General features: G+C 44.6%; 1 protein-coding gene across 1 annotated transcript; it reads left to right on the forward strand.

Annotated features, from left to right (window-relative positions):
• Positions 1-7,045: 7,045 nt before the first annotated feature.
• Positions 7,046-14,118, forward strand: LOC147453393 (uncharacterized). The gene is made up of 4 exons (XM_086515582.1): positions 7,046-7,286; positions 9,385-11,159; positions 11,376-11,406; positions 11,554-14,118. The coding sequence occupies exons 2-4, from the start codon at positions 11,034-11,036 to the stop codon at positions 11,685-11,687; spliced, it is 291 nt and encodes a 96-aa protein (XP_086371708.1). The 5' UTR covers positions 7,046-7,286; positions 9,385-11,033; the 3' UTR covers positions 11,688-14,118.
• Positions 14,119-14,802: the final 684 nt, after the last annotated feature.

The following is a 14,802-nucleotide window of genomic DNA, read 5'->3' on the forward strand; positions in this document are numbered from 1 at the left end:
AAGGCAGTGTCTAAGGGGAGGAAATTTGTCCCCCTGGCCATAGGGAGTTTGGCCAATAAAAATATGGCAAAAGGGGTTTTTACTTCGTTAGTGTAGTGGGCAATTCTCAATCATTGGCCTGTCATTAGCCCACGTGGCTCCAGCGGTGAAAAGCTCTTAAAAAAACTACGCCGTGAAAATCCCCCAGCGCTGAAAAAAAGCTACGCTGTCTAAAGCTACGCCGTCATTGGCCTGTCACATTAGCCCACGTGGCTCTAGCGCTAAAAAGCTCTTACAAAAACTACGCCGTGAAAATCCCCCTGCGCTGAAAAAAGCTACGTTGTCTAAAGCTACGCCGTCAGAAGTTTTCAGCGGATGCGCAGCGAAGGCCTCTCTCTAGATGCAAATCACCTTTGGTACATCTGACACAATGAGGCATGCTGACGTAGAGGCGGGCTCTGTTTATGTATTTGTTGCTGCAATTGTAGAGCAAGAAGATGGTATTGCTGGAAACATAAATGGCAGTTTTGTTTGCATGCAATTGTTGCAGATCGATGGTGGTAGGGAAGTAGTTCGCAAAATTTGTTGCAGAGGAAAAAAGATGTCGTGCTTGGCATTGCCTTGGTTGATATGTATGCCAAATGTGGTGCGCTTGAGAAAGCATAAAAAGTGCTTGAGGAGATTCTTGTACGGAATGTTGCCTCCTGAAATGCATTGATTGTAGGATGTGAAAAGCAAGAACAGGGTTGTTGAAAGAAGATGTCATGCTTGGGATTATCTTGGTCGATATGTATGTCAAATGTGGTGTGCTTGAGAAAGCACAAAAAATGCTTGAGGAGCTTTCGTCCAGAATGTCGCCCCTTCGAATGCACTGATTGCGTGATGTGCGCAATGAGAGGAGGGGTAGAAAGCTCTAGGTTGTTTTAAGCAGATGCAGAGCAAGTATATCTCTCCGAATTCAATCAAGGCAGGTGACTCTACGCAAGTGCTCGAGGAGCTTCGTGTCTTGAGTGTGGACTCTTGGAATGCGTTGATTGCATGATTTGCTCCACAAGGGTAGGGCTTGTTAGCCCACGTGGCTCCAGCGTTGAAAAGCTCTAAAAAAAACTACGCCGTGAAAATCCCCAGCATTGAAAAAAAGCTACGCTGTCTATAGCTACGCCGTCAGAAGTTTTCAGCGGATGCGAAGCGAAGGCCTCTCTCTAGATGCAAATCACCTTTGGTGCATCTGACACAATGAGGCATGCTGATGCTGAGGCGGGTTCTGTTTATGTATTTGTTGCTGTAATTGTAGAGCAAGAAGATGGTATTGTTGGAAACATAAATGGCAGTTTTGTTTGCATGTAATTGTTGCAGATCGATGGTGGTAGGGAAGTAATTCACGAAATTTGTTGCAGAGGAAAAAAGATGCTGTGCTTGGCACTGCCTTGGTTGATATGTATGCCAAATGTGGTGCACTTGAGAAAGCATAAAAAGTGCTTGAGGAGCTTCTTGTACAGGATGCCGCCTCCTGAAATGCATTGATTGCAGGATGTGCAAAGCAAGAACAGGGTTGTTGAAAGAAGATGTCATGCTTGGGATTCTCTTGGTCGATATGTATGTCAAATGTGGTGTGCTTGAGAAAGCACAAAAAACGCTTGAGGAGCTTTCGTCCGGAATGTCGCCCCTTCGAATGCACTGATTGCGCGATGTGCGCAATGAGAGGAGGGGCAGAAAGCTCTAGGTTGTTTTTAGCAGATGCAGAGCAAGTATATCTCTCCGAATTCAATCAAGGCATGTGACTCTACGCAAGTGCTCGAGGAGCTTCGTGTCCTGAGTCTGGACTCTTGGAATGCGTTGATTGCATGATTTGCTCCACAAGTGCAGGGCGAGCAAGCTCTATTTTGTTTTCAGCAGATGCGAAGCGAGGGCCTCTCTCCAGATGCAATCACGTACGCATGCATGAAGTCATTTAGCTCTACACAAGAAGCTGATATCGGCACAAAAAGTGCTTGAGGAGCTTCCTTTCCAGAATGTCGCCTCTTGAAATGCATTGATTACAGGATGTGCACAGCAAGAACATGGCTATTGAAAGAAGATGCCATGCTTGGGATTGTCTTGGTCGATATGTATGCCAAATGTGGTGTGCTTGAGAGAGCACAAAAAGTGCTAGAGCGGTTTTTTCTCTAGAATCGCCCCTTGGAATGCACTGATTGAGGGATGTACGCAACAAGGGCAAAGAAAGCTCTAAGTTGGTTTTAGCGGATGCATAGCAAGTATATCTCTCCAAATTCATTCAAGGCATGTGGCTCTACGCAAGTGCTCGAGGAGCTTTATGTCATGAGTGTGGACTCTTGGAATGCATTGATTGCATGATTTGCTCCACAAGGACAGGGCCAAAAATCTCTATTTTGTTTTTAGCAGATGTGAAGCAAGGGCCTCTCTCCAGATGCTATCATGTACGCATGCATGAAGCCATGTAGCTCTACACAAGAAGCTTGTATGGGCACAAAAATTCACAATTATATTGTTAGTCAGAGGCTGTTGAATGCATATGCTTGCACCTTGAAGGCCATTGACCTTTTGCAACGCCGTTGACATGGGTGAGAGAATTAATGAGCCCATAGCTAGTCTGATGCTCTTGGGGAAGCGTATCATGCTCTAGGTTGCTTTCAACGGATGCAAAGCAAGTGTATCTCTCCAAATTCAGCATCCTATACTTGCATCTTGAAGGCTATGCTTACATCTTGAAGGCATGTGGCTCTACGCAAGAGCTCAAGGAGCTTCCTTTTTGGAGTGTGGACTCTTGGAATGCTTCGCATCTGGCCTCTCTCCGGATGCAATCACCTAGGCGCGCATCTTGAAGGCATGTGGCTCTACGCAAGGAAAGTCATGCGTGCAACTGTCTTTGTGAATATGTATGCCAAATGTGGTGTGCTTGAGAGAGCACAAAAAGTGCTTAAGGAGCTTTCTTTCCGGAATGTCGCCTCTTGGAATGCACTGATTGCCGGATGTGTGCAACAAGAGCAGGGGCAGAAAGCTCTATCTTGTTTTAGCAGATGCAAAGAAAGTATATCTCTCCAAATTCAATCAAGGCATGTGGCTGTACGCAAGTGCTCGAGGAGCTTCCTGTCCAGAATGTCGCCTCCTGAAATGCATTGATCGTGGGATCTACCCAACAAGAACATGGCTGTTGAAAGGAGATGCCATGCATGGGACTTTCTTGGTCAAATGTATGCCAAATGTGGTGTGCTTGAGAGAGCACAAAAAGTGCTAGAGCAGTTTTCTGTCCAGACTGTCACCCCTTGGAATGCACCGATTGCGGGATGTCTGCAACAAGAGCAGGGCAAGAAATCTCTAGGTTGTTTTTAGCGAATGCAAAGCAAGTATATCTCTCCAAATTTAGTCAAGGCATGTGGCTCTACGCAAGTGTTCGAGGAGCTTCATGTCCTGAGTGTGGACTCTTGGAATGCACTGATCGAATGATTTGCTCCACAAGGGCAGGGCCAGCAAGTTCTATTCTGCTTTTAGTAGATGCGAAGTGAGTTCCTCTCTCTAGATGCACTCATGTATGCATGCATGAAGGCATGTCCGGAATGTTGCCTCTTGAAATGCATTGATTACGGGATGTACACAACAAGAACATGGCTGTTGAAAGAAGATGCCATGCTTGGGACTGTCTTGGTCAATATGTATGCCAAATGTGGTGTGCTTGAGAGAGCACAAAAAGTGTTAAGAGCAATTTTTTGTCCAGAATGTCGCCCCTTGGAATGCACTGATTGCGGGATGTGCGCAACAAGAGCAAGGCAAGAAAGCTCTAGGTCGTTTTCAGCGTATGCAAAGCAAGTATATCTCTCCAAATTCAGTCAAGGCATGTGGCTCTACGCAAGTGTTCGAGGATCTTCATGTCCAGAGTGTGGAATCTTGGAATGCGTTGATCGAATGATTTGCTCCACAAGGGCAGGGCTAGCAAGCTCTATTCTGTTTTTAGCAGATGCGAAGTAAGGGCCTCTCTCCAGATGCACTCATGTATGCATGCATGAAGGCATGTCCGGAATGTTGCCTCTTGAAATGCATTGATTACGGGATGTACACAACAAGAACATGGCTGTTGAAAGAAGATGCCATGCTTGGGACTGTCTTGGTCTATATGTATGCCAAATGTGGTGTGCTTGAGACAGCACAAAAAGTGCTAGAGCAGTTTTCTGTCCAGAATGTCGCCCCTTGGAATGCACTAATTGTGGGATGTGCGCAACAAGAGCAAGGCAAGAAAGCTCTAGGTCGTTTTCAGCGGATGCAAAGCAAGTATATCTCTTCAAATTCAGTCAAGGCATGTGGCTCTAGGCAAGTGTTCGAGGAGCTTCATGTCCTAAGTGTGGACTCTTGAAATGCGTTGATCGAATGATTTGCTCCACAAGGGCAGGGCCAGCAAGCTCTATTCTGTTTTTAGTAGATGCGAAGTAAGGGCCTCTCTCCAGATGCAATCATGTATGCATGCATGAAGCCATGTAGCTCTACACAAGCTTGTATTGGCACAAAAATTCACAATTATATTGTTAGTCAGAGGCTGTTGGATGCAAAGAGAGGGCCTCACAAAACGTGCCTGAGGAGCTTCCTGTCTCAATGTCAGGCAGGGTCTCTCCAGATGCAATCACCTACGCATGTAGGACAACAAATGCAATCGCAGACAGGGTCTCTCTCCCGAATGCCGTCTTTTGGAGTGCATTGATTGCGGGATACACGCAACAGGAGCAGGGCCAGAAAGCTCTCGGCTGTTTTCAGCGGATGCAAAGTGGGGGCCTCTCTCCAGATGTAGTCACACGCGCATGCATCTTGAAGGCATGTGGCTGTACGCAAGATGTCGATACAGGCTTCAAAATTCTCTTTAATAGTGGCTGTTGCAAAAAATTGTCGTGCTTGGCAATGCCTTGGTCGATATTTATGCCAAATGTGGTGCGGGATGTTGTCTCTTGGAACATTATGACTGTAGGATATGCCCGACATGGGCCGCGCCGGAAGCTGTGGGCAGTTGACATGGGCTTAAAATTCATGCTCATATTGTTAGTCAAGGGCTGTTGCAAGACATTGTCGTGCTTGACAATGCCTTGGTTGATACGTATGCTAAATGTGGTGCACTTCAGATAGCACAAAACGTGCCTGAGGAGCCTCATGTCCAGAATGGTGTCTCTTTGAGTACATTGATTGCGGGATACGCACAACAAGAGCAGGGACAGAAAGCTCTCGGCTCTTTTCAGCGGATGCAAAGCGGGGGCCTCTCTCCAGATGCAATCACACACTGCGTGCATTTGGAAGGCATGTGGTTGTATGCAAGATGCCGATATGGGCTTTAAAATTCACTTTGCTGTTGTTAGTTAAGGGCTGTTGCAAAAAAATCTCGTGCTTGGAAATGCCTTGGTCGATATGTATGCTGAATGTGATGCACTTCAGGAAGCACAAAACGTGCCTGAGGAGCTTCATATCCCTGATGCCATCTCTTGGAGTGGATTGATTGCAAGATACGCGCAACAGGAGCACGGACAAAAAGCTCTTGACTGTTTCCAACGGATCTAAAGTGAAGACCTCTTTCCAGATGCAATCACATACGCGTGCATCTTGAAGGCATATGTACGTACACAAGATGTCTATGTGGGCCTCTCTCCATATGGTAACACCTACGTGTCCACATTGAAGGCATGTGTCTCTATGCAAGAGGCTGATACGAGCACAAAAAATATGCTTTTTACTGTTGTTCAGAGGTTGTTGAAATAAGATGTCGTGCTTGGCACAATCTTTGTTGATAAGTATGACACGTGTGTTGCGATTCAGAAAAGTGACGGTTTCTCACCAACAGAAGTCTCTTGGAGTGCTTTTGTATCCAGTTATGTCAAGCAAGGGCAGGTGAGGAAGCTTTGACATTAATTTCAAAGATGCAATATGACATGGGCATGTTCTACATGACCATTTTGCCTGAAATGTTGGCTATCGAATGCATTAAATGATGGGAATGGCGTCTCTTTCAATGCATTGGTAGCGGGATACGCACCGCAGGAGCAAGCGCGGAAAGCTCTAGGCTATTTTCATCTTTCTATCTACGGTGTGGACTCCTTGAATGCACTCACTGTGGGATGTGCGCAACAAGAGCAAGGCTAATGAGCGATACAGGAAAGAAGTTGTGCTTGGCTTTGCCTAAAAGTATGTGTACGTTACATATGGTGCTCTTCAGAACGCACGAAAAGCGCCCGAGGAGCTTGTTGTGCAGAACGCCGCCACAAGATCGTAGGAAGGATCTCTATCCAGATGCAATCAACTACGTCTACAAAAGAATTTGGAAGACATGCGTGTCAACAGATGCAATCACGTACGTAGCCATAGATATTAGAATTCACGATATGATTGCTAGTCAACGTTTGTTGGGAGTACAATTTCATGCTTGGTGGTGGTTTGATTGATATGTATACAAAATGTGGTGTCCTCACAATAGCACAAAAACTTCTTGAAGGGTATCCTCCCTGGGGTGTCGTCTCTTGTAGCGGGTTAAGTGCAACAGATGCCCAACATCGTTGATGCAAGGAAGTCCATTGGCGATAGACATTCAATCGCGCGGTGAGTAAGCATTATCATTTTTTGATTTTTGACACTGAGAACGCAGTTAATGAACGCATTGAAAATTGCACGCTGCCGTGGGAATGGCACGTTCCCTCGTATTATAAAAATTGGAGAAGATTGTGCAAACTCCCCTATGCAAGGAGACTTGCATGTTTTCTTTTTTTCTGAAACATAAAAAACAGTAACATTGACATCTTGTATGATTATGAACATTGAGCTTAACAAAACTCTTTAACACTCCTTGTGGTTTTTGACGAGGTACCCCTTTAAAGCATTACGATCAATAACCAATTTCTGTGGAGGTACACCACTGAGCCACGGCAATCGATATCCCAAACACTCTCCGGTAAAAAAATCTAACATTCTTTCATGAAATCTCTCTCTCTCTCTCCTCTCTCTCTCTCTCTCTCTCTCTCTCTCTCGGTTTCCAATATTTTGTTCAATCTCAATTTCGATGGAACATAGCTAACTAAGCACTCTAGTTTTTTTGAGGTGGACAGCATGGAGCGAAACTTCTAATTTTTGCTGGGACGCGTCGGCTTCAATACTTTTTCTGTAGCGGCTTCACTTCTGTAGCGCGTGCTCTCTCTCTCTCGCACACACACACAGACACATACATGATTCATGATTCTGTTCAGGGGTTAGACGCCTTATTGACTGCAGAACAACTTCGAGAATGGCAAGAGCTCTATGAACTGACAGACTCACATACTGAACAGCAGGTACATGGCAAACCAATCACTTTTTCTTCAAATGTCACATACTGACACATTACATTTGACATTAGCAGCATGTATCCTTGCTATGAATTCCGACATGTTGATGCCATATTTCTTCATGAGAAATCATGAAGTTTAGTGTGTGTGTTTGTACACAATTGTGTATTTACGTACACGTGGATGTACGACAAAGTATTATTACATACTCACTCACCATATTCGCATAGCAAACACGTTACAGACATTCCAATCTCTTGAGTTGAATATTTTAAGTCAAACTGGGCGATGATGCATCTTCAATCCAATTATGGCCAATAACGTGCTGTCTAGACTCTATATCCCATGGACAGCAGGGTGTTATTTTGGTTTGCCAGTACCATTGTGTTATTACAGGTTTTGGTTTTGGCAATGTGTGCTTGCGTTTTCAACACGTTCAGCCATTTACACAACTTCAATGAATCACATGCAAGATGTGCTCCTATAGTATTGAGCCACTTGAAGGTAAGGTCTAGAAAGGAAGGCCTTAGTTTTAACAAGAATCACAAATGCTGCAAATTAGGAAACTCTAGCAATTTTCACAAACAATTCAATTTTGAACCGTAGTAGCTCAAAATAAACTAATCACACAAGAGGAGGTTGCCTGCTAGAAAATGGGTGGTTCTAACTTCTCACATTGCTTGAAAAATGAGCTGGAAATGCTGCTGTGAACCTACTTTTGACACCAAAAAATGCATGTCAGTTCACTGTGGTTGTAGAGACAGTTGAATTTGCTGAAACCATAGGACAAACTGGATAAGCCCAAAACTTGAAAATAGAACAGTACCTGCAAACCAAGATCTCACTATGTGTCGACAGCCGTATAGAGGACATTCCCTCCTAGAAATGTCATCGACATAGTTGTGTTGGAGACGCATCTTTGCACAATTTGAGTTGAAATGGACTTATTCGTGTGATATGTTTGCTATGCAGTTATTTCAAGCAGAAACGGTCTGTAGGTCTGTGTATGAATATACCTAAATGTACATATATATATGCATATATGTGTTTATAGGTCTAACACGTAGAAAAAGCAGTGTCATTGATAATTATATCAGGGTCATCTATGGCAATGATGATTGTTCAACTTGAACGTCTGATTCGATGATCACTGACCCGGTATCCCAGATTTACCCATAAAGAAAGTGCAGTTATAAGCTCATTGTAGTCAACCACAAGAGTATATGACCATCAGCTCTATTATGCACAGTGTTAACCAAATATCATGACAATCCACTAATGTCATCAGTGCAATAGTGGGTGTAGAACTAAGTATGAATATATGCTCCCATACACACACCCCATACACATGCCCACATAAGCATGTACTCATATGAAGCTCTGTGAATTGAGTTGTTTCTCTCATTTTGTCTCTTGGAACACAATGATCCCATATGCCCATGTCATGGCCATATCTACCTTGTCCTCCTCTCTGATCAAAGGGTTGGCAATCAGCTTGTGGAGCCCCATTTGGCATCTTCACTTTCCTGGAGAATCATATGGGTAGCTTCAGATCTCTCTCCTGTAGTTGACAGTAGACATGGGTCCTTGAGGAGGGACTCAAAGGTGAGATTAGGTGTTGTGGATTGTGGATGAGTTCGTTGAGCTACTTCAGAATGGTCTGTATCTCAAGGAGGAGAAAGTTACAGTTGAACCGGGCGACATGACTTGGACTCTTGGTGCAGCCTTGCTGGAAACTGGGGCATTTTCACCAGCTCTGTCTGGTTGTGCTGCTACACAAAGTGGGTTTTTTAAACATTCTGTAGGTCTCGGCTGGCACCTGAATCCGGGCACTCCACGTACACGAGCTTCGATCTTCCTTCCTGCTCTTTGCTTTGGATCTGGTGAGACTGAAAGTTCATTTTGTATTAATGGTGGGTTACGCAGTCAGGGCCAATTTTTAAATTTTTGTATATAGGCATGCAAGTTGGATCAGCCCTTATTTTAAATTGCTTGCCAATGGCTGGTTTTGCGGGATATGGGAGGTTCAAGGCACCTCACAGTCCTGCTCCTTTGGGCACATCGTAGGATCTTTCTCAGTTGTGATTTTCTTCGCTACTTACAGGTGGTGTTGGGAAGTTCATGTTGGAGTTGACCGACCTACAGTCGGGACTGTACAAAGGATCGCAGATGTCGAGCAGACGGACATAAACAAGAGATGATTTGATAAGTACTCTACTGGAATCTACTTGCTCTAACGTGGAAAAGACTATTAACTTGTGTACAATATTGTTTTTAACCGAGGCTAAAATGTGGTGAATCACAAAATAAGGTGCTTGTACTGAAGGTTCCATACCTGTGAGACCAAACTGATACAATCCTAGTGGACCTAATCAACGTTTGGGTACAAAAACAAGATGAAGTAAAGTGAGACTAAAAAGCTAAACCCGATAGACTGAAATTATCGTCCATGCTTGAGGATGCCCGACGTCAGGCATTGTTCGAGAAAGCATTGCATTGGTTGCTGAAGAGCTTTGTCGATAGTCGTGTTGGGCGCTTCTCATGTCGTGGTAGAGTAGGCTTGACTCTTTGATGGAGTCTCCGTCAATGTTGTGGTCGCCCTCGTAGATGTGGGCGTCTAGCTCTCCGAGCTTAGTGACTGTGTACACTCTAGTAGAAGTGGGCTCTGAAGCCTGTTGTGAAGCATGCTTACTTGGATGTTGAGTCCCTACTCTAAAGAAGTTAGTGATCTCCCTCTGTGAATGCCTCGCGTTGTTTGGTCTTCTCAACAGACTCTGCTCGTGTCTACGTAGCTCTAGTAGAACCAACCTGAGGTATGACTGATCCTGATACCTCATGACTCTATCCAATGGTCCAGAGCCCTCTCTGAATGGACAGTGGGAGCGGCCTCGTAGGTCATAGTATACTGGACAATGAGAAATGTGATGTAGCTCTGTCTTTGGCTCTATATGACACAACCCACATATTTTTGTTTCTGGTGTTAGTCTCCTAAATCTGTTAGTCTCAATCTCTTGACTTTTTAGCACAATAGGCTCTAAAATGATTTAGGTTGGGATGACCTCTTTATAAAGGTTACAAGGGATGCCAAAAGAAGAGCCCCAAAAGCTGTCCATAAAAAGCTTCACTGGCCATCAACGACAATGATGGTACTCTTGTTGAGCTGATGCGATGATGTGCCTCTTGCCCAAACCTGCCGATTCCTTAAGGCTAAAACTGTTTTGTGGTTTGGATCAGCTCTAAACTTGTTGTGAGGGCAAGGGTCCTGTGGGCAATACCAAATGCTAGGCGTGCATAGACAAGGGGCTCTGTATGGAGGCTACATAGAGGTTGGTTGGGGTTGCCTTGCCTGCCTACCAGACCCTTGTCCTCGCACTTGCTTTTCAGTTGTGTCCTACTTGTTAATCTGAGGACCCTAAATTCAACTCCTTATCGTGAACTAAGAAGTTTGAAGGCAACTAGGCTGGGGTGGGGTACGTTTGAATTGCTCAGACACCATGTCAAAAAGAATCATGAGCATCAGTCTTTGCCAATGTAAAGAATAGTTTCTTTGTTAATATGTAGACATGATTTCACTTTCCTGGAGAATCATATGGGTACCTTCAGATTTCTCTCCTGTAGTTGACAATAGACATGGGTCCTTGAGGAGGGACACAAAGGTGAGATTAGGTGTTGTGGACTGTGGATGAGCTCGTTGAGCTACTTCAGAATGGTTTGTATCTCAAGGAGGAGCAAGTTACAGTTGAACCGGGCGACATGACTTGGACTCTTGGTGCAGCCTTGCTGGAAACTGGGGCATTTTCACCAACTCGGTCTGATTGTGCTGCTACACAAAATAGGTTTTTTAAACATTCTGCAGGTCTCGGCTGGCACGTAATGCAGGTATCTTTTTAGTATTTCTCCTAGCCATTGCGGTGCTATTTCTTCTCCTTTCGGTAACATATTTTCATAGTCGCTCGCTGTTTATTGGATGGAAACTCTGTACAGCCACTTGAATCCGCGCACTCCATGTACACGAGCTTCGATCTTCCTTTCTGCTCTTTGCTTTGGATCTGGCGAGACTGAAAGTTCATTTTGCATTAATGGTCGGTTACGCAGTCAGGGCCAATTTTTAAATTTTTGTACACAGGTATGCAAGTTGGATCAGCCCTTATTTTAAATGGCTTGCCGATTGCTGTTTTTGCGGGATATGGGAGGTTCAAGGCACCTCACAGTCCTGCTTCTTTGGGGACATCGTAGGATCTTTTTCAATTGTGATTTTCTTCGCTACCTACAGGTGGTGTTGGGAAGTTCATGTTGGAGTTGACCGACCTACAGTCGGGACTGTACAAAGGATCGCAGATGTCAAGCAGACGGACACAAACAAGAGATGATTTGATCAAGTATTCTACTGGAATCTACTTGCTCTAACGTGGAAAAGACCATTAACTTATGTGTACAATATTGTTTTTAACCGAGGCTGAAATGTGGTGAATTACAAAATAAGGTGCTTGTACTGAAGGTTCCATACCTATGAGACCAAACTGATACAATCCTAGTGGACCTAATCAATGTCTGGGTACAAAAACAAGATGAAGTAAAGTGTGAGGCTAAACGAAAAGACTAAAATCGGTAGACTGAAATCATCGTCCATGCCTGAGGATGCCCGGCGTCGGGCATTGTCTGAGAAAGCATTGCATTGGCTGCTAAAGAGCTTTGTCGATAGTCGTGCTGGGTGCCTCTCATGTCGTGGTAGAGTAGTCTTGACTCTCTGATGGAGTCTCCGTCAATGTTGTGGTTGCCCTTGTAGATGTGGGCGTCTACCTCTCCGAGCTCAGTGACTGTGTACACTAATATACCTCTAGTAGAAGTGGGCTCTGAAGCCTGTGTGAAGCATGCTCACTTGGATGTTGAGTCCCTACTCTAAAGAAGTTAGTGATCTCCCTCTGTGAATGCCTCTCGTTGTTTGGTCTCCTCAATAGACTTTGCTCGTGTCTACGTAGCTCTAGTAGAACCAACCTAGGGTATGTCTGATCTTGATATCTCATGACTCTATCCAACGGTCGAAAGCCCTCTCTGAATGGACAGTGGAAGCGGCCTCGTAGGTCATAGTATACTAGACAATGAGAAATGTGATGTAGCTTTGTCTTTGGCTCTATATGATACAACCCGCATATTTTTGTTTCTGGTGTTAGTCTCCTAAATCTGTCAGTCTCAATCTCTCGACTTTTTAGCACAATAGGCTCTAAAATGATTTAGGTTGGGATGACCTCTTTATAAAGGTTACAAGGGATGGCAAAAGAAGAGCCCCAAAAGCTGTCCATAAAAAGCTTCACTGGGCATCAACGACAATGATGGTACTCTTGTTGAGCTGATGCGATGATGTGCCCATCTAACCAATAGGACATTGTATCCCATAGGATAAATGATTGTTTGTGTATGCATGTGTTCCTGGTACCTAGTTGAATCAAACTCTGTCTAGCGAACCCATACCAACATATGGACTGTGAGAAATGCAATACGAATTCCTCGGAAGGGCCATTTTATATGGTGAAAATAGACTACTACTGGTTGTACAAATATTTACAATGCAGTGGGCTTATCAACGATGTCGACGACGATGAGGACGTCAACGAGCGGGCTGAAAACTGAAAATGGTAAGGGCTGAAATCCATAAGACTGTATATCGGTGAGAACAGTGATGATGACGACGTGACGGCGATACGTTGAAAATGCACATGTCGAGATCTGCGAACATCGGACTGAATATGCAAACAGTAGCTAACCTAGCCGTGTGGCGAGGACCTGCTGCGTAAAGGTGAGATATGTGAAGTTTGGGGTTTGTGGTGCGGAATCTAACTGCTAGAAACTGAAAACTGAATGTTGCAAGGGAAGCAAATACTTCCTGTTGTCTTCTACCATTAGCCTCATTGAAAAACTAGATTTCCAGTCCTGGTTTGCATGGAGAACTTGTTGCATTCTGAGTACCAAATTTGCGTTTTTTGCATCTGGTTTTCAGTTCTTTAAGTCAGCGCTGATGCCGTCGATTATCCAGAACTGTTTATTTCTCCGTCGCTCTCCTAGTATAATACTCCCATTGCCTTACCTCCAGCAAGGCTGTAAGACATAGTGCCATCGTCATTACTAGTAAGTAGACGAGCAAAATTACATTGATAGTCTCTGTAACGAGTTTATTGTTGAAAAGGGGAAAGCTTGGATCTACATTTCTTGGTGATCAGTAGCCATTAATCCAGAGCTAGCGTTCTAACCTAAAGTAACCACCACGGGAGTCCACAAGCATTTTGAGCCTACATTTGGAACTACATCTTTTACAGTCCAAAGCCCTCTCTGAATGGACAGTGAAAGCGGTCTCGTACCTCATAGTACACCGAACAATGAGAAATGTGATGTAGCTTTGCCTTTGGTTCTATATGACATAACTCGCATATCTTCGCTTCTGGTGTTACTCTCCTGAACCTGTCAGTCTCATGTCACGTGACACATCCAACCCCATGTGTCCGTGGACAAGCTATAGCATAGCAGAATTCCCGTCAGTCTAGATTAGAAGTGATCTGGCACTTTTGTGAGTCTATTCGTAGACCGTGCATGCCCAATCACTTAGTGTAGATGCATATCCTCCGGTTGCACACTGCATGGTCATCGGTATTTCCATCAGAGTCAGTTTGGAAATTTTTCAAGTGACTTTATCCCATTTTCCCTATTTTTGACATTGTTCACTTATTTAATAAGTGACTTTTGTTGAGTAGTGAGTAGGGCAAATTGGGTAAGCTAATATATAAGCAAACCCAAGTTAGCACTCCACAGCAGAAGAGGCAGTAGGAGCTTTCCGCTCAACAGACAACTTCTCAGCAGAACCCCCCCCCCCCCCGCACCCCCAGCGTTTTTGGATCCCCATCTTTGCGGGCATTTTCCAGCACTTGACGCTTCAGTCCTTGCCTTGAACGCCATCACCCTCAGTATTCTAGCCATTGCAGATCCCAAAAGTCATCACCAGCAAGTCTTCTTCTTGGCGCTTTTGCCCCCGACAGGCAGCCCAACCCTAGCGTTTGTAACTGCCATCACAAGCTGCAGTTATACAGCGTTTTCAGCCCCAAACAAAGAGGATCCATCTCAGCGTTTTTGGTAGCAAAAACGCAGCCCAAAGACCTGCAGATTCTCAGTATTTGCAGCATTCAAAAACGCCAGCAGATCAGCCATCTCAGCGTTTTCAGCAATACAACAGTTCAACGTTTTTGTCTACAGTATGACCCCCGACACCCCCATCATATTCAGCCATCAAGACAGCAGTAAAACAGTCAATTTCAGCCCCGAACAGTTTACGAAATTCAGCCAATAGAAGATCCCAGATTTCAGCCATCAAGTCGTCGTTGTTGCTACCGTCGTCGTCATCGGCATAGTCCAAGATTCATCAGTCCATTGCATACGCATTGCACACCTTTGTGCAATCAAAGTAGACCACTCTTACCGACGAGAGTGGGGCCTTCGGAGGAGGGTTTTACAACCTCTTGGTGTCGTATCTCTTCTC

The sequence above is a fragment of the Adiantum capillus-veneris genome, chromosome 7, assembly GCF_014529385.1.
Source record: "Adiantum capillus-veneris isolate H3 chromosome 7, ASM1452938v2, whole genome shotgun sequence".
In the NCBI taxonomy this organism is placed as follows: domain Eukaryota; kingdom Viridiplantae; phylum Streptophyta; class Polypodiopsida; order Polypodiales; family Pteridaceae; genus Adiantum; species Adiantum capillus-veneris.